Source organism: Crocodylus porosus, unplaced genomic scaffold (genome assembly GCF_001723895.1).
Source record: "Crocodylus porosus isolate Cpor-Errol unplaced genomic scaffold, CroPor_comp1, whole genome shotgun sequence".
In the NCBI taxonomy this organism is placed as follows: domain Eukaryota; kingdom Metazoa; phylum Chordata; order Crocodylia; family Crocodylidae; genus Crocodylus; species Crocodylus porosus.
The window spans coordinates 2974556-2987747 of record NW_017728949.1 but is presented as its reverse complement, the minus strand read 5'-3'; the positions used below and the strand labels follow the sequence as shown (position 1 = coordinate 2987747).

The window sequence follows — 13192 nt, the reverse complement described above, 5'->3', positions numbered from 1 at the left end:
GCGCGCGTCGTGGGATCCTCGTTCCCTGCCCTGGCGCTTTTCTACGGGCCCTGTCCCTTCATGACCCGCCTGGGGCCAGTTTGAGCTCCCTGCCCCCCCTCAGCTCCATGCAGGGCCGGGAAGGAGGGAGCCTCGTCCGCCTCCCTGCCGGCCTCTCCTTGCTGCTCTGCTTCCTGCGGGGCTGGCTGTGTCCCCCACCTCGTCCCCACTTTTGCCTGTGCGTGCTGATAAAGGTGTGCTGGGGTCAGTGAGGTGTTTGAAGAGCTCTCCGTGCTTTGTTGGCCCCCTGGTGTCTGGGCATTGTTGCCTTAATGTCTCTCACCCCACTGCCCCTTCAGGGTAAGGATCCTTAAGCCAGCTGTGATGTGTACGCACCCAACCTAGTCATCTCCAAGGGAGCTACTGCTGTTTTTGCTACTGTGGTGGCATGGATGACATCATCCCTCTTAAGTAACTTCCTTTGCCTTTTTGAGGTGTGAAGCGTATTTTTTTTTTTTTAAAGACGAAATGGTTTTCTAGCATACTTTTTAAAAAATGGAAATTGAATTTGGCTTATTTGGTGGTTCAAGGAGGGCTGTTATCTGAGGCCTGTTTAACCACCTGGGTTAAATAAACTTAGGCTTATAGGAAAGCAGGGCTGGAAGGGACCTCACAAGACCATCTCTAGCTCTCTTACTGAAGACAGGATGGCTGAGCTGGTTTCATCAGGGATCAAGTGTCCATCTAATCTGCTTTTGAAAACTCCCAAGGGTGGAGATTCCCCAGTGTCTCTAGGTAGCCTGTTCTAGTGCTTGCCCGCCCTCGTAATCACAAAGGTCCTCTTGATTTCCAGCCTAAATTTTCCCTGCTGCAGCTTGAAGCCGTTGCTACTAGTCCTGTCCTGTATGGCCACAAGAAAAGGCTTATCTCTATCCTCTCTGTAATTGCTGTTCAGGTGTTTGTAGATTTATCAAATCCTCCTTCAGTCTTCTCTTCTCCAGACTAAACAATCCTCATTCTTTCAATCCTTCCTTGTAAGTGTTGTTTCCCAGGCCCCTAATCTCTCTTTTTTTGCTCTGAACTAGACTCTTTCCCAACTGTCTACATTGTTCTTGAAGCATGGGGCCTAAAATTGGACACGTTACTCCAGGTGAGGCCTCACCAGTGTTGAAAAGGGGGGAAGAATCACTTCCCTTGATTTTTCAAGTGACAGTCCTGTTAGTGTAACCCAGTAAGCTGTTGGCTTTTTTTTTTTTTTTTTTTTTGCCATAGGAGCAAACTGTTGGTTTGTATTCACCTTGTGGTCTACTTTAACCCCCCAAGTCTTTCTCTACAGTACAGCAGCCTAACCAACCATTCCACTGTTTGTATTTGTGCACAGAATTATTCTGTCCCAAGTGCAGGACTTTGCACTTGTCCTTGCTGGTTTCATTTAATTGATCGTGGACCACTTTTCCAGTTTGTTCAGGTCATTTTGGATCCCAGCCCTAGTCTCTGGAATATCTGCATCTCCACCCAATTTAGTGGAATCTGCCATTTTCCTAAGCGTGCACTCAATCCAATCACTTGAATCATTAAGATATTAAACAATACCAGACCTAGGACAGACTTCTAGGGAACCCCATTTGGTACCTCATCTCAACTGGATATTGATGCATTGATGATTACTTGTTGAGGCCCACCATTTATGCATCCATCTTGCAGTATTCTAGTCTGGTCTGTATTTTGTTACCTTGTTAATGTAAGAGACGGTGTCAAAAACCCTATTGAAGTCAAGGCGTATCGCATCCATTGCTCTCCCCATCCACAGAGCCTGTCCCCTTGAAGCAGATCAGGTTGGTCAGGCATGACTTGAATCTATGCTGATGGTTCCTGATTACCTTGTTCTTCCCTAGGTGCTTCACAGTACATTCTTTGAGGGCCTGCTTCATGACCTTCCCAGGTATAAGGTCAGGCTGAGTGGTCTGTAGTTGCTCGAATCCTAAGTCTTCCCTCTTAAAGATGGACAATATGTTTTCCTTTTTCCATTTATCTGGGGCCTCACCCAACCTCTGAGTTCTCAAAGAGGATAGCCAATGGCTCTGAAAATACATTCAGCAAATTCTTTTACCGTGTTTCCCCGAAAATAAGACACTGTCTTATATTTATTTTTCCTCAAAAAGACACACTATGGCTTATTTTTGGGGGATGTCTTATTTTTAAAACAGCATTTTTTTTTTTTTCTGTTTTTTTGCACCGGTCCTGGAAGCACTGCAATACCAGGTCAATGCATGGAGTGGATGGAGTACGCTCCGGTTCCACCACCCAATACCAAAACTATGTATGATGTTAATCCAAAGCTGCAGCCACAGCTTTATTCTTCCCCCTGAGGACACACAATACCTAAAGCAGAACTTCCTTCTCCTCACTTCACTGAGGAGACTTTTACTTTCACTTTCTATTTCTCCCTCTCCGGTCACCTCCGAGATAGCAGCTGTCACGATGGGGCAAATGAGAAGGGCTGCCCGGCTTATTTACCGCTTCACGCCGGTACACTTAGCCACGCCTATCACTATGTCTTATTTTCGGGGTATGGCTTATATTGCGCAAATACGTAGAAATCATGCTACGGCTTATTTTATGGGTATGTCTTATTTTCGGGGAAACACGGTAGTACACTAGTGTGCATCCATCCTGTCTGGCCTTGCTGACTTGAAAGTTTGATGTTCTCAGTCCCATTCCCAGAGGCTTAATATGTTTGTTTGTGTAGAATCCAACATGATTGGAGCTACATGATACACTTGTTGGTAGTTTTAGAATAAAAGTCACAAATTGCAAAGTAATGGCTTTTCTTATCAGAGGTGGATCTCCCAGAGGTAAGTTCAGTGCACTTGTGGGAAAGCAGGTGATGCTTTTAGCAGTGTTATAAGGGTGTGTGTGTGGGGGGGTGTTATTTTTGTCTCTTTAAACTAAGGCTGCTTGCAGACACTTAAACGAACAAACAAAAACCCCAACCCAGCCCCACTGGTTAAAAACATGCTCTACTGGAAGAAGTGGCATGTTCCTTTGACCCAGCTCTGCAGTGTCTGTATAGATCAGGTGCTTTAAGTAGGGCTTTTTGGTGCTTTTATCTGAAGCTGTCAATCAGTTTTTAGATAAGTGCCAAAAAACACCTACTAAAGCACCCAATCTATATAGACATTGGGTGAGCAGGGTCCAAATAATGCAGTGCTTCTTCCGGGCATGTGCTGGGTTTAAATAAAGCACTGGGTTTTTTTTGGTTTCTTGTTTGTTTGTTTTTATTTTTAATGTCTACAAGCCTAGATAACTTCTGTTTCCAGATACAGTTAGTATGCCCAAATTGAAATATTTTTCCTTTTAAAGATAAGGAATACAGCAAGGCTAGTTAGATTTTTGTTTGTCAGAATCTCATGGACGTATTGTCAGAGGTGGAGATGAGAAAATTTAGTCTGGGTTTACCCTTGCTTTTCAACTACAGGTTTACTGCTAATATTAAACCATTCACATGGCTGTTTGTTTTTTCCCTCCCCTCTTCATAGCATCTTCAGTTCTGTTAGATTTCCAAAGGCCCTGTTTCAACCATGTCTATCATTACTACTGTTTTTTCTGCCACTGGTCTTGGCAATCTTGGGAACCTGAACATGGTGGGACCACTGACTGCTGCGTTTTTGACATGCCATCTTTTAACCTTGATTGAAACAGGTCTAAGTAGCCCAGAGTTATCACATTGCTGGCCACTGGTGATTCATGTAAATGAGGGCTACTTGCATTGAAGTGCTAGAGCTGAACTATTGTTAGCAGTAATGGGGTATTTATTTAATATTGCCTTAGACTGTACCGTTGTGGTCAACTTCCTTCTGACTAAGGAGGCCTGGATGTAGCTTCCTTCAGAGCCATGGCTGTTGTTGCTGTTCTTTCATTTGGTTTGAGGGAACATAAGCCTATAATGTAAATTGACAGCATGTGCTATGACTTTATGGCTTTATGACTACTACAGTGAGCAGAGCAGTTCTTTGTGACTGTTTTATCTTAAGGAGTCACAGAAATGTGTAGTCCCGTTTCTAAATGGATATAGCAAATAAATGAAAGTGAAACAACCAATTCATGATGCTAATATCTTAGATTGGGTTAGATATTTGTTTTGCTCTAGATAAGATTTTTGAGTATAAAAAAATTATAATGTAGCATAAAAATTAGGACTTCACATTCTCTGTTGCCTACTCAATATCATCATAAGAACCAACATAATATTGTACTGTAGCACCCATTGTCTTTCTTTTAGAGTAGTGATGCTTAAACCCTGGCCCTCAGATCTATGTCATCAGGCCTACAGGTCTAGAAATTTGGTGACGGGAATGGCAGCATTAATTGCTGTGGCTTGCAGAGCTGGTGCATAGTTGGATCTTATGCATGGGACCAGACTGGCACACTGGTTTGCATCCCCAAATTGACCCTATGCACCAACCTTGCCAATGGGATCTGATCTGTGGATTAGCCCTGCACCCCCTCATTGGGCCCACAAGGGCAGAAGTTTGAGCACTGCTGTTCTAACGCGTTTAGACAAGTGGTTCTCACCCTTGTTGGACTAAAGGCACACTGCATTAAACGCTAGGCATCCCTTGGAAAATGCCAGTTCTTAGTTTTCACTTGTTTTTTGATTACAGAAGAATAATAGGGCAATTATTTTGTTGCAAAGAACTGAAAGACTGCAACGGATCAGAATGCTTTTAATGCTGTGGATCCCTATTTGAAGCCTCTGGGTTTATCTTGTGACTTATGTCTGCACATTGAACAGTGTTAACGTTGCATGGCACCCTTGAAAGGATCTCAAGGCACCCCAAAGTGCAGCACCTTGGCTGAGAATCACTGGTTTAGATTAAAATCCTAGTTTGTTTATAAATGGAAGTATGAGTTTGGTCACATGCTGACTACCATCTGCTTGTGACACATGGCCATCCTGTAATTCAACGCTAGTTGGCATTAGTTGCAGTTTTAGTTAGAGTGCCACTTCAGTTTGGAATAGCAAAGATGTTCGAGTCAAGGTGCTGGAACAGGGATGTGTGGGTAGCGTTATGTGGGTGGTTTTGTGCAAAGATTACATGTGATGCGATTGGTTTTTTTTTTTTTTAAGTTAACAGTGGTCAGGAAAGAGTTGGAAACCTTCAGACCTGAATTAGAATCAAAAGTTACTTGTAGCCTTGAGCAAGTAACTAAACTTCTGTGTCTTTTTATTATTCATCTATAAAATGTGAACAACATTAATCTACATCACAGAAATGAATTTTTGAAGTGGCTTGTAAAGGCAAGCTGTTGTATGAGGGTAACTTATAAAACAGTTGACATGCAACTTTATCTTTCTTCCTTACTAGTAAGGATCTGATCATTTTAATTTTAGTATGAGGAATTTATTAATTTAGAAAACCATGCTATCTCTTCAGTTCTGACTAGTCTCACTCTTTGTGTAGTTCTTCCTTGTTTTGCTGCTCTTCAAATGAGTCTTGAGAGAGTTTGTCAGAAATATAAAACAAATCAGATGCCCAGTGGCTTTTAGCTCTGTCCTCTATGATTTGAGAATTTAAAATAGTAAATCCATAATGTGTTCAGGGTTTATGTCTCAAAGTCTCACAACATCTTAACAAAAATAAAACTAAATTGTGGAAGCTGAGGCTACAAAATACATCTCCTTTTTTGCTTCTTACCAAAGTAATCTAATCATTGGTGTTCACACGTCCTTTGTCAGACTCCTATGGCTATCAATATGCCTTTATCTTTGAATCCTGGGTGGTTCACTAGTGATAGGGCTCCAGTAAATGAAAGTATATATGAATCAAGGTTAGTGAATTTTTAGTCAGCTACAAAGAATACGTTCTTTTTAGGTGTTTGTATTTTTCCACTGGCTAAGACTAGTTTGTATGGTTAGAGGATCCAGAGGGTTTTTTGATCTTTTAACATTTCATCTCTACTTCTCATCCTGAAATATGGCATTTTGTGCTTTCAGTATTTCGAGCTTCATTGCTATGACACTTTCAAAGATTTTAAAATACCTTTCTTTTTTCAAAAGGACATAACTAAATGCAACTGAGGCAGTTATCTTGTTGTTGAAGGTGGCTTTGAAGTATGCCACAGTATTAAATCAAGGGTGTATAACTTAATTATTTTAAATTCATATCCTACATAAGTAATTTGAGTATCTTATTCCTTGACTTTTTATCTTTCTTAAATCTAATATTATGAGGAAAGGCTAAGGTATCTGGGACTGTTCAGCCTGGGGAAGAGAAGACTGAGGGGGGACTTGGTGGCTACCTAAAAGTTATGTAAGGGGTGAATTTTGGGAACTGAGGCTAAAACTGTTCACTAGGGTACCCCAGGGGAGAACAAGGAGCAATGATATAAACTGTTAGAGGATGGTTTCCGGTTGGAAGCAAAGAAGAACTTCTTTACAATAAGGGTGACCAGAATCTGGAATAGACTTCCGGAGGAGGTGGTGCAGTCCCCAACCTTGGAAGTCTTCAAGAGGAGACTGGACAGACACCTTGCTGTATTCCTGCCCAGGGCAGGAGTGTTGGACTTTCTGATCTTTCGAAGTTGCTTCCAGCCCTTAATTTATGTGATTATCTTATTCTATCTTTAATAGAATAACCAGTTTGGATTACATTCATATGAGCAACCCAGCTAACTGGGATTTTGTTATAGGCTCACCCAGCAAATATCATAATTTGGACTATTTATCAGAATGACTTTAAATTTAATAAAGAAAGCACTTCAGCATATTGTATTTGGATAACTAAGCTTTTTAGCTATTGCTACTCCTTACTTACATGGCTGAAATTTTACCTCTTGCCACAGTGGGTTTTTGGGGGTTTTTTGTTTTGTTTTTTCTTGGGGTAGGAAGAAGAGGAGGGGAAAATCTTAATAAAAATATGGAAATTTTATTTTTGTTCTAATAGTGTTCCTCAGTTGGATTAAACTCTGAGTTAGTTTAAACTCTGTTTGGGTCAATTAATACTCATCAACTCGGTGCTTATTTCTCATGTTAATTTTGTGTTTAAACCATAGATGTCACTTCCACACACAAGGATTATCTAGATTTAATTGTACTTTATGCTGGAAGAAATTAGTTTTGATCTTTCTTCTGGTTCTGGATCTTCTCTCTGAAGCCCACTTCCTTTAATAAACTAAAAATGCATTCAGTCAAACCTGAATTAATACTTCTGCTGAATCCTCTGCTTAATATTGTAAAATTGTTTGAAGATGAACGTGTATACATGAAAGCAAATTGATTTGAATGGATAGATTTAGCAATGCGTACGGTTTGAGCAAGGATTTTTTTTAGTCCTATGTTTGGCAAGACAATTGGCTGGAAAGAATTAGTTTTCAATCTGTGGATGTTGGTATCAAATTTAGAAGATCTCTCTGCAACTTTGTTTCTTATTTAAAAAAAATCTAAAATTTATTTCAAGGGGGATCTATGAGGATTTATAAGGCCCTATAAAAATTCTTGTTGTGCCTTTATGTTTTCAGTTATGAGAACTTCTTAATCGCATTGTTGACTTCCGCTTGTGTGATACATTCATAAAGGAGAGGCTAAATGGCAGTCTAGGTATTCTGGCTTCAACCAGTGATACAAATCTTGAATTTGCTGTTCTGGATTTAGTGCAGAATAAAAAGCATATAACCTTTTTAAATCCATCTTTCATTCCCAAAGGATGGCCTGGTTTCCTTTCTGCTGAATTATAATCTGCTGGAGTACAGGTTTTGAAATAATAGTTTTTATTTATTTAGTAGCCAATTGCCCATCAAGAATGGGGGAGCGGGCTGGGATGGAGTACTGCCACCCAGTGCCCCCAAGCTGCTGCTGTTCTGCCTCTTGCAGGGAGTGGGGTGCACCCTCTATCTGGTCCTTGGTGCAACTTCAGAATCATGGCGGCTCTCCCCCATGCCTGGAGCACTCCGATTTGGCTGTTTCCATCAGCCAGTCAGAGTGTGAATAAAGTGTTACAGAGAGATGTAGGCTTTTATAATATTAGAATTTTTAAAGTAAAAATGTGAAGATGTTCTTGAGTTGGGGGAGGAGGGAGCATGGTAGAAGTAAGGTAGGGATAGAGGAGGGAAGAGAAAACACTATTTTTAAAAGCTGGAAGAGCAAAAAAGGTTAGAAAGTGATCATGTCAGACCGTCCCCCTCATTCATAGACTAGGCTGCTTTTAGTTAATGGCTTTCACAGTGAAGTGTATTGAATCCCTGTTTTAATTTCTGGACTTATACTATGGTATAGATACTTTAATGCAAATAGAAATTTGCACTGTAATAGCTGCATATACTTTGCAGTGCTTTGAATTCTGAGCTCATGGTAATCTCTTTGCTACATTATAAAGTTTGTGTAGAAGTTTAAGCCACAGCAGAATCAATGCAGCAACATGCTATTATTACACATCTTTGAATACCAAGACTCTGAGAATTACAGATCTGGTGGTATTGACTACCTTTTTACCAGGAAACCATTGCTCTTAAAGCAACACAACAGTGTCTAAACAATGATGCATCCTCATAATGATAGTGTTTCCTGAGAACTCAAACAGCCTGTTTGTAGCCTAATTCTTTCCTTTGTAATTAGGTTTTGTTCAATCTGTGCACAGTCCTGTTTCAGGATGAATGGACAGGATAAGTTTGACTACTTGGCTTTTCATTGTGAGCTAAATGTGAAGTAATCTAAATGCTTTTAAACCTTATGCTGCATAGATGTTCATTTACTGGGTCTGTGGTATGTGTCTGTGCACTTACTACTTGTGCCCACACGTGATGTTTGGTTGACTAGCCAGTTCATCTTGTGCCCTCTTCTTTACAGTTTGCAGAACTGCCCTATTCCTTCTGTAAAGAAGAATGATTTGGTGATGGAGTACTTCCACTAACTGATGGACTCACAAAACGGAAGGTAAGGACGTGCAAACCATCTGAAATTATATGGACTCTACAAAATTGACTTCTTTGCATGAAAGACTTATTGACAGTATTTTAGGCCTATTTCATGCCGCCCCCCACCTTGCTCTTTGAGGTACTTTATTTTTACTTCCAGGCTGATGGGATGCTACAGCTGTCGGTAAGCTGCTACAGCTCTAAATTTTCAGTGTTGTCTTGAAATTGGTTGCTGAAACTTTAGACTGCCTAGTCAAAGAATGAAAACTTACTTTTGCCAGAAGTAATTAATATTGCTTGTATGAAGTAGAAATCGCATTTAAAATTGATTGGATAAACTTCAGTGCATGTGGATGTTTTTAAATTGACAGCTGTGGGGACTGAAGTATAAATTATTCAAAGAAATGTATACAGCAGTGACTGCAAATTTTGTTGTGCTGCCAACCCTGTACACTTGGAAAGACCAAAGTTAAATGAGAGAGAATACAGAGACCGAAATATATCTTGTCTTTTTATTGAGGCACTTGATGACATTTGATGTCAAATGTACTCGGTGAATACAGGTGGGGTGGAATAGTTTCCACTGAGTGTTCCTGTTGAACTTGAGGACCTATTCTTACCCTACCAGTGAATTTTTTTGGGTCTATTCTGGTTGCATGGTAGTTTTCCTAAAATGGACATTTATGGACTTGGACCCAAATTTACCAAAATCATTTCATAAGCCTACCAAGAGTTTGTATGTGCTGAACACCCATTCACTAGTACCTTGGGCTGAATTTTCAAGTACAGCTTGGTGTTGAAAATCTGTGTATTGTGTAGCCTACCCCCCTTCCCTATCTTGTCTCTCTCAACATGGTGTATTACAACTGTAGTGAAATTATGGTGGGCACTGACATCCCCAGAATGCAGGACAGCCCCTTGGTGAAGGGCAAGTGTACCTTAGCCAATCAGTGGTGCTTGGTTGAGACAGTGGCCCCACCCATCAGCAGCGAGGAATGGGGCCACTGGCCCTCTTTGCCAATCAGGAGCAAGAGGAGGGGCCACCACCTCCCTCCCCTGGCTGGCTCCCTCCTGCCCCCTCCTCCTGTGCACTGCCTTACCTCTAGGTACAGCCAGTAGAATCATGAGGACAAATGATTGACATGTATTTCCACCAATTACCTGAAAAACAGGATTTTTTGCTCTGTTCTTCATTCAGAAATGGATTGGGAACAGAGGGTTTAGAAATAGGACAGTCTGTTATAAAATGGGGCCAATGGCCACCCTAAGTGAAGTATCCAAAATCTGATACCACATTAACAACAGCTTTTCTGTTACGCTTTAGCAACTTTATTTTATACAATGTTCTCTGTCTGCCTCTATTTTAGACTGCATGCTGTATAATGCTGGTTACAGTAGGTGGACTAAATTATGTATTTGAATTTTAGCGTACTTGACCACCTCCTCTTCCTTCACTTCCTGACATATCAACTCAAGAGGAAAATAATTAAAATAACTGACACCATTCTGTCTCAATAGCTTAAGTCTCACTTGATTCTTGGATGTTATGAGGTTGTTCAGAGATTGACTTCCTCATAGCAAGAAACCAATTGCTGAGACTACTTTTTTTTTAAGTTGCATTTACCTTGCAATGTTAAAGGGAGTAGCACACACAAGTGAGTTCCCTTCCCCTTCCAGGTTAGCTATTTCCAGACTTGTTTTTAGGGTCAATTGGCATATATTAGTTTTATACTCTCTTCTACTTGGCCATTACTGTTGTTTTGGGGCACTTCACAATCTAATGTATTTAATCTCTCAACCATACAAAGGAAGCAAGGGCTGTGTTACAGATGGTAGAACATATGACCATTTGTCAAGGTGCTATAAAAAGCCTGTTTCTAAATGGAAGTAAACACATGTTTACAGGCTAGATGAATACAGATGGATCTTTTTTTAAAGGATTGTATTTAAATTGGATTCCTTTTAATTTTTTTTGTGGAGTAATACCTATTTTAAAAATAAACGTGAAATTTATGAAAGCCTAGATGAAGACCTGAATTTACCATGATTCATTAAAATAATTCTAAATAAAAAAATAAGTGTTGTGTTTTGCTGTTGAACTTAATAAAAGATAAAGCCACTGAACAGGGAGAAGTTGCTGGCAAAGCACCTACAGCCAGAATTTATTGAAATGATAAACCATCTGTTGCTTCACCTGCAGGTACAAAGAGAATGTTTTCTTCTTTTCAGTTTTGGTCAATGACTCTTGTTTCTGTTCATGATTAAATGGTAGATATGAGAAGGTGAAGCTTATCAGTACTAAAATCTTGAAGGATGTGGTGACCGGAAACTATCGCTTCACTTTACTAAGTACAGATAACTTTATTTTGTTTTAATAAATTGGATAGTATCAAAAGAAAACACGTTCCAATATACTTTTTCTGGTACATTTGAAAAACGTAATGTCATTTTAGTTAACCGATGGAAAAAATAATATTTAAAAAATGTATTTTTGCATCATTAATCGAAGTTGAATCTCCTTGCCAAAGTAGCTTGACACAGATCGTGATTTGGGGTTTTTTTTTAAATCTAACAAATAAGAAACATTCATGTTTTTGAATGAATGTATAATAAACTATGTAATTGCCTAAATGTAAGAGATGTATCTTCTTTATTAGCAAAAAGAGGCACATTTTTAAAGTCGATACTTAGTTGTGAATTTGCATGTCTGATCACTGAACAATGAAAAACAGCCTTTCTTTGGGTAATTAACTAGCAAGTACTATGGTAAAGCATGATTTTTAAAATTCATTATTTAAATTAGTCTTGTTGGGGGGTGGGATTGTGTTTAACTATGATTTTAAATTACTTGTCTTAATCAAAACTACTTAAATCAATCTGCTGTGGTTTCCTTAGGCACAGACTAGCATTATGATGACTGACCCATTCTTCTATTTTATGTTTATACTTGAAAAGCCAGCAAAATATCTCTGGATTGTATTTAAAAAAAAAAAAAAAAATACTAGCTGCCACTTTTTTTTTCTCTACTTTCCCTTGTAGCTCAGCAGAGGCAGAGGGAGCCAAAGAGAGAGGCATAGTTTATGTTTGGAAGGCTGGTTCTTGCTGTGCAACACCTGAAAGAATTCTGGGCTGGGGCAGGAAGACAGTACTTCAAGCAGCCCTTGGAGCAAACCATGGCTTACTTCTGACAGAAGGTATTAATATATGGTTTGGACTTGAAGCTGATAATTTAAGTATCTGATGTTGGATTAAAATTATTACAGAATTCTATAACTAAGTTTGAGGACCTAGTTCAATGTATTACATTGCAAATAATGTATTCACCATGAAAGCTGATTAAGAGTTAGTATTCTTGGTAAGAGTGCTGTTATACCATATTTAGTCAAATCCTGAGATGAAGTTTCTTGGGGCTGGGGCTGCAACTGATCAACAGTGGGTGGTGGTAGGAGGGCAGAGCAGAGCTGGTGGGGGTCTGGGGAAGGAAGGGGGACTAGTCCTAGTGCTAGGGGTGAGGAGAAGCTGTGGAACGGGGTCAGAAGCAGTGGGTGGCAGGGGGAGGCAACAGTGGGCACAGATGCTGCAGGATGTGCCAGCACCATGGGGGGCAGGCAGCAGGGGTCAGGAGCAGATGGCATGGGGTCAGGCACCACAGAGGGGGAAGTGCTGGGGTGGAGGGGTACAGGGTGAGTTGTTTTTTGGGGGCACAGACACCAAGAGAGGCTTGGGGTATAGGTGGGGAGGGGGGCTGGGGGTCAGGCTGTCATCGTCCCCCCCATTTCCCTGCTGCTAATGTCACTAATAATGTTGGGGGAGGGGGTGAACTTAATACAGGCAACCCTTGCTTAGCTGTCTTAATTGGTTCCTGAAAAACTGAGTGTTAAGCAAACCCAAAAGTATTTGACCCAGGATTGTGACTGTGAGCATTATAATGAAACTCATTGAGCGCAAAGTGAAATAGGGTATCAATTTCAAATGTGTTATAGCGAAATACTGTAGCGCTAAGTGAAACAGTGTTAAGTGGGGGTTGCCTGTACAGGCCTCCAATAATTGGATTCTATACCTGGAAAATCAATATAAAGTTTGATTACTGAGGACTTGTCCTAATTTTGAAGTCATCTTGGATTCAGGTGAATGTGGTAATCTATGAATTTTAGAATGTATTGAGTTGAAACCTCAGATGTTGCTAACTCCTTTTTTACTTTTTAACAAAAATAGAAGTAGATTGGAGACTCTTTATTTATAATATGGCAGCATAATTTAGACCTTTTCCAGGCACTTTTCTGCTTCATTAATTCTTCCA

At 40.1% G+C, this 13192-nt stretch overlaps 1 protein-coding gene across 1 annotated transcript in view; it reads left to right on the top strand.

Annotated features, from left to right (window-relative positions):
- Positions 1-13192, top strand: part of ALS2 (ALS2, alsin Rho guanine nucleotide exchange factor) — a 50361-nt gene that overhangs the window by 184 nt on the left and 36985 nt on the right. Inside the window, exons 2-3 of the mRNA XM_019554321.1 lie at positions 8825-8911; positions 11932-12086. Coding sequence (XP_019409866.1) covers positions 8892-8911; positions 11932-12086 — 175 coding nt within the window. The 5' untranslated portion in view covers positions 8825-8891. The remainder of the gene's footprint in view (positions 1-8824; positions 8912-11931; positions 12087-13192) is intronic.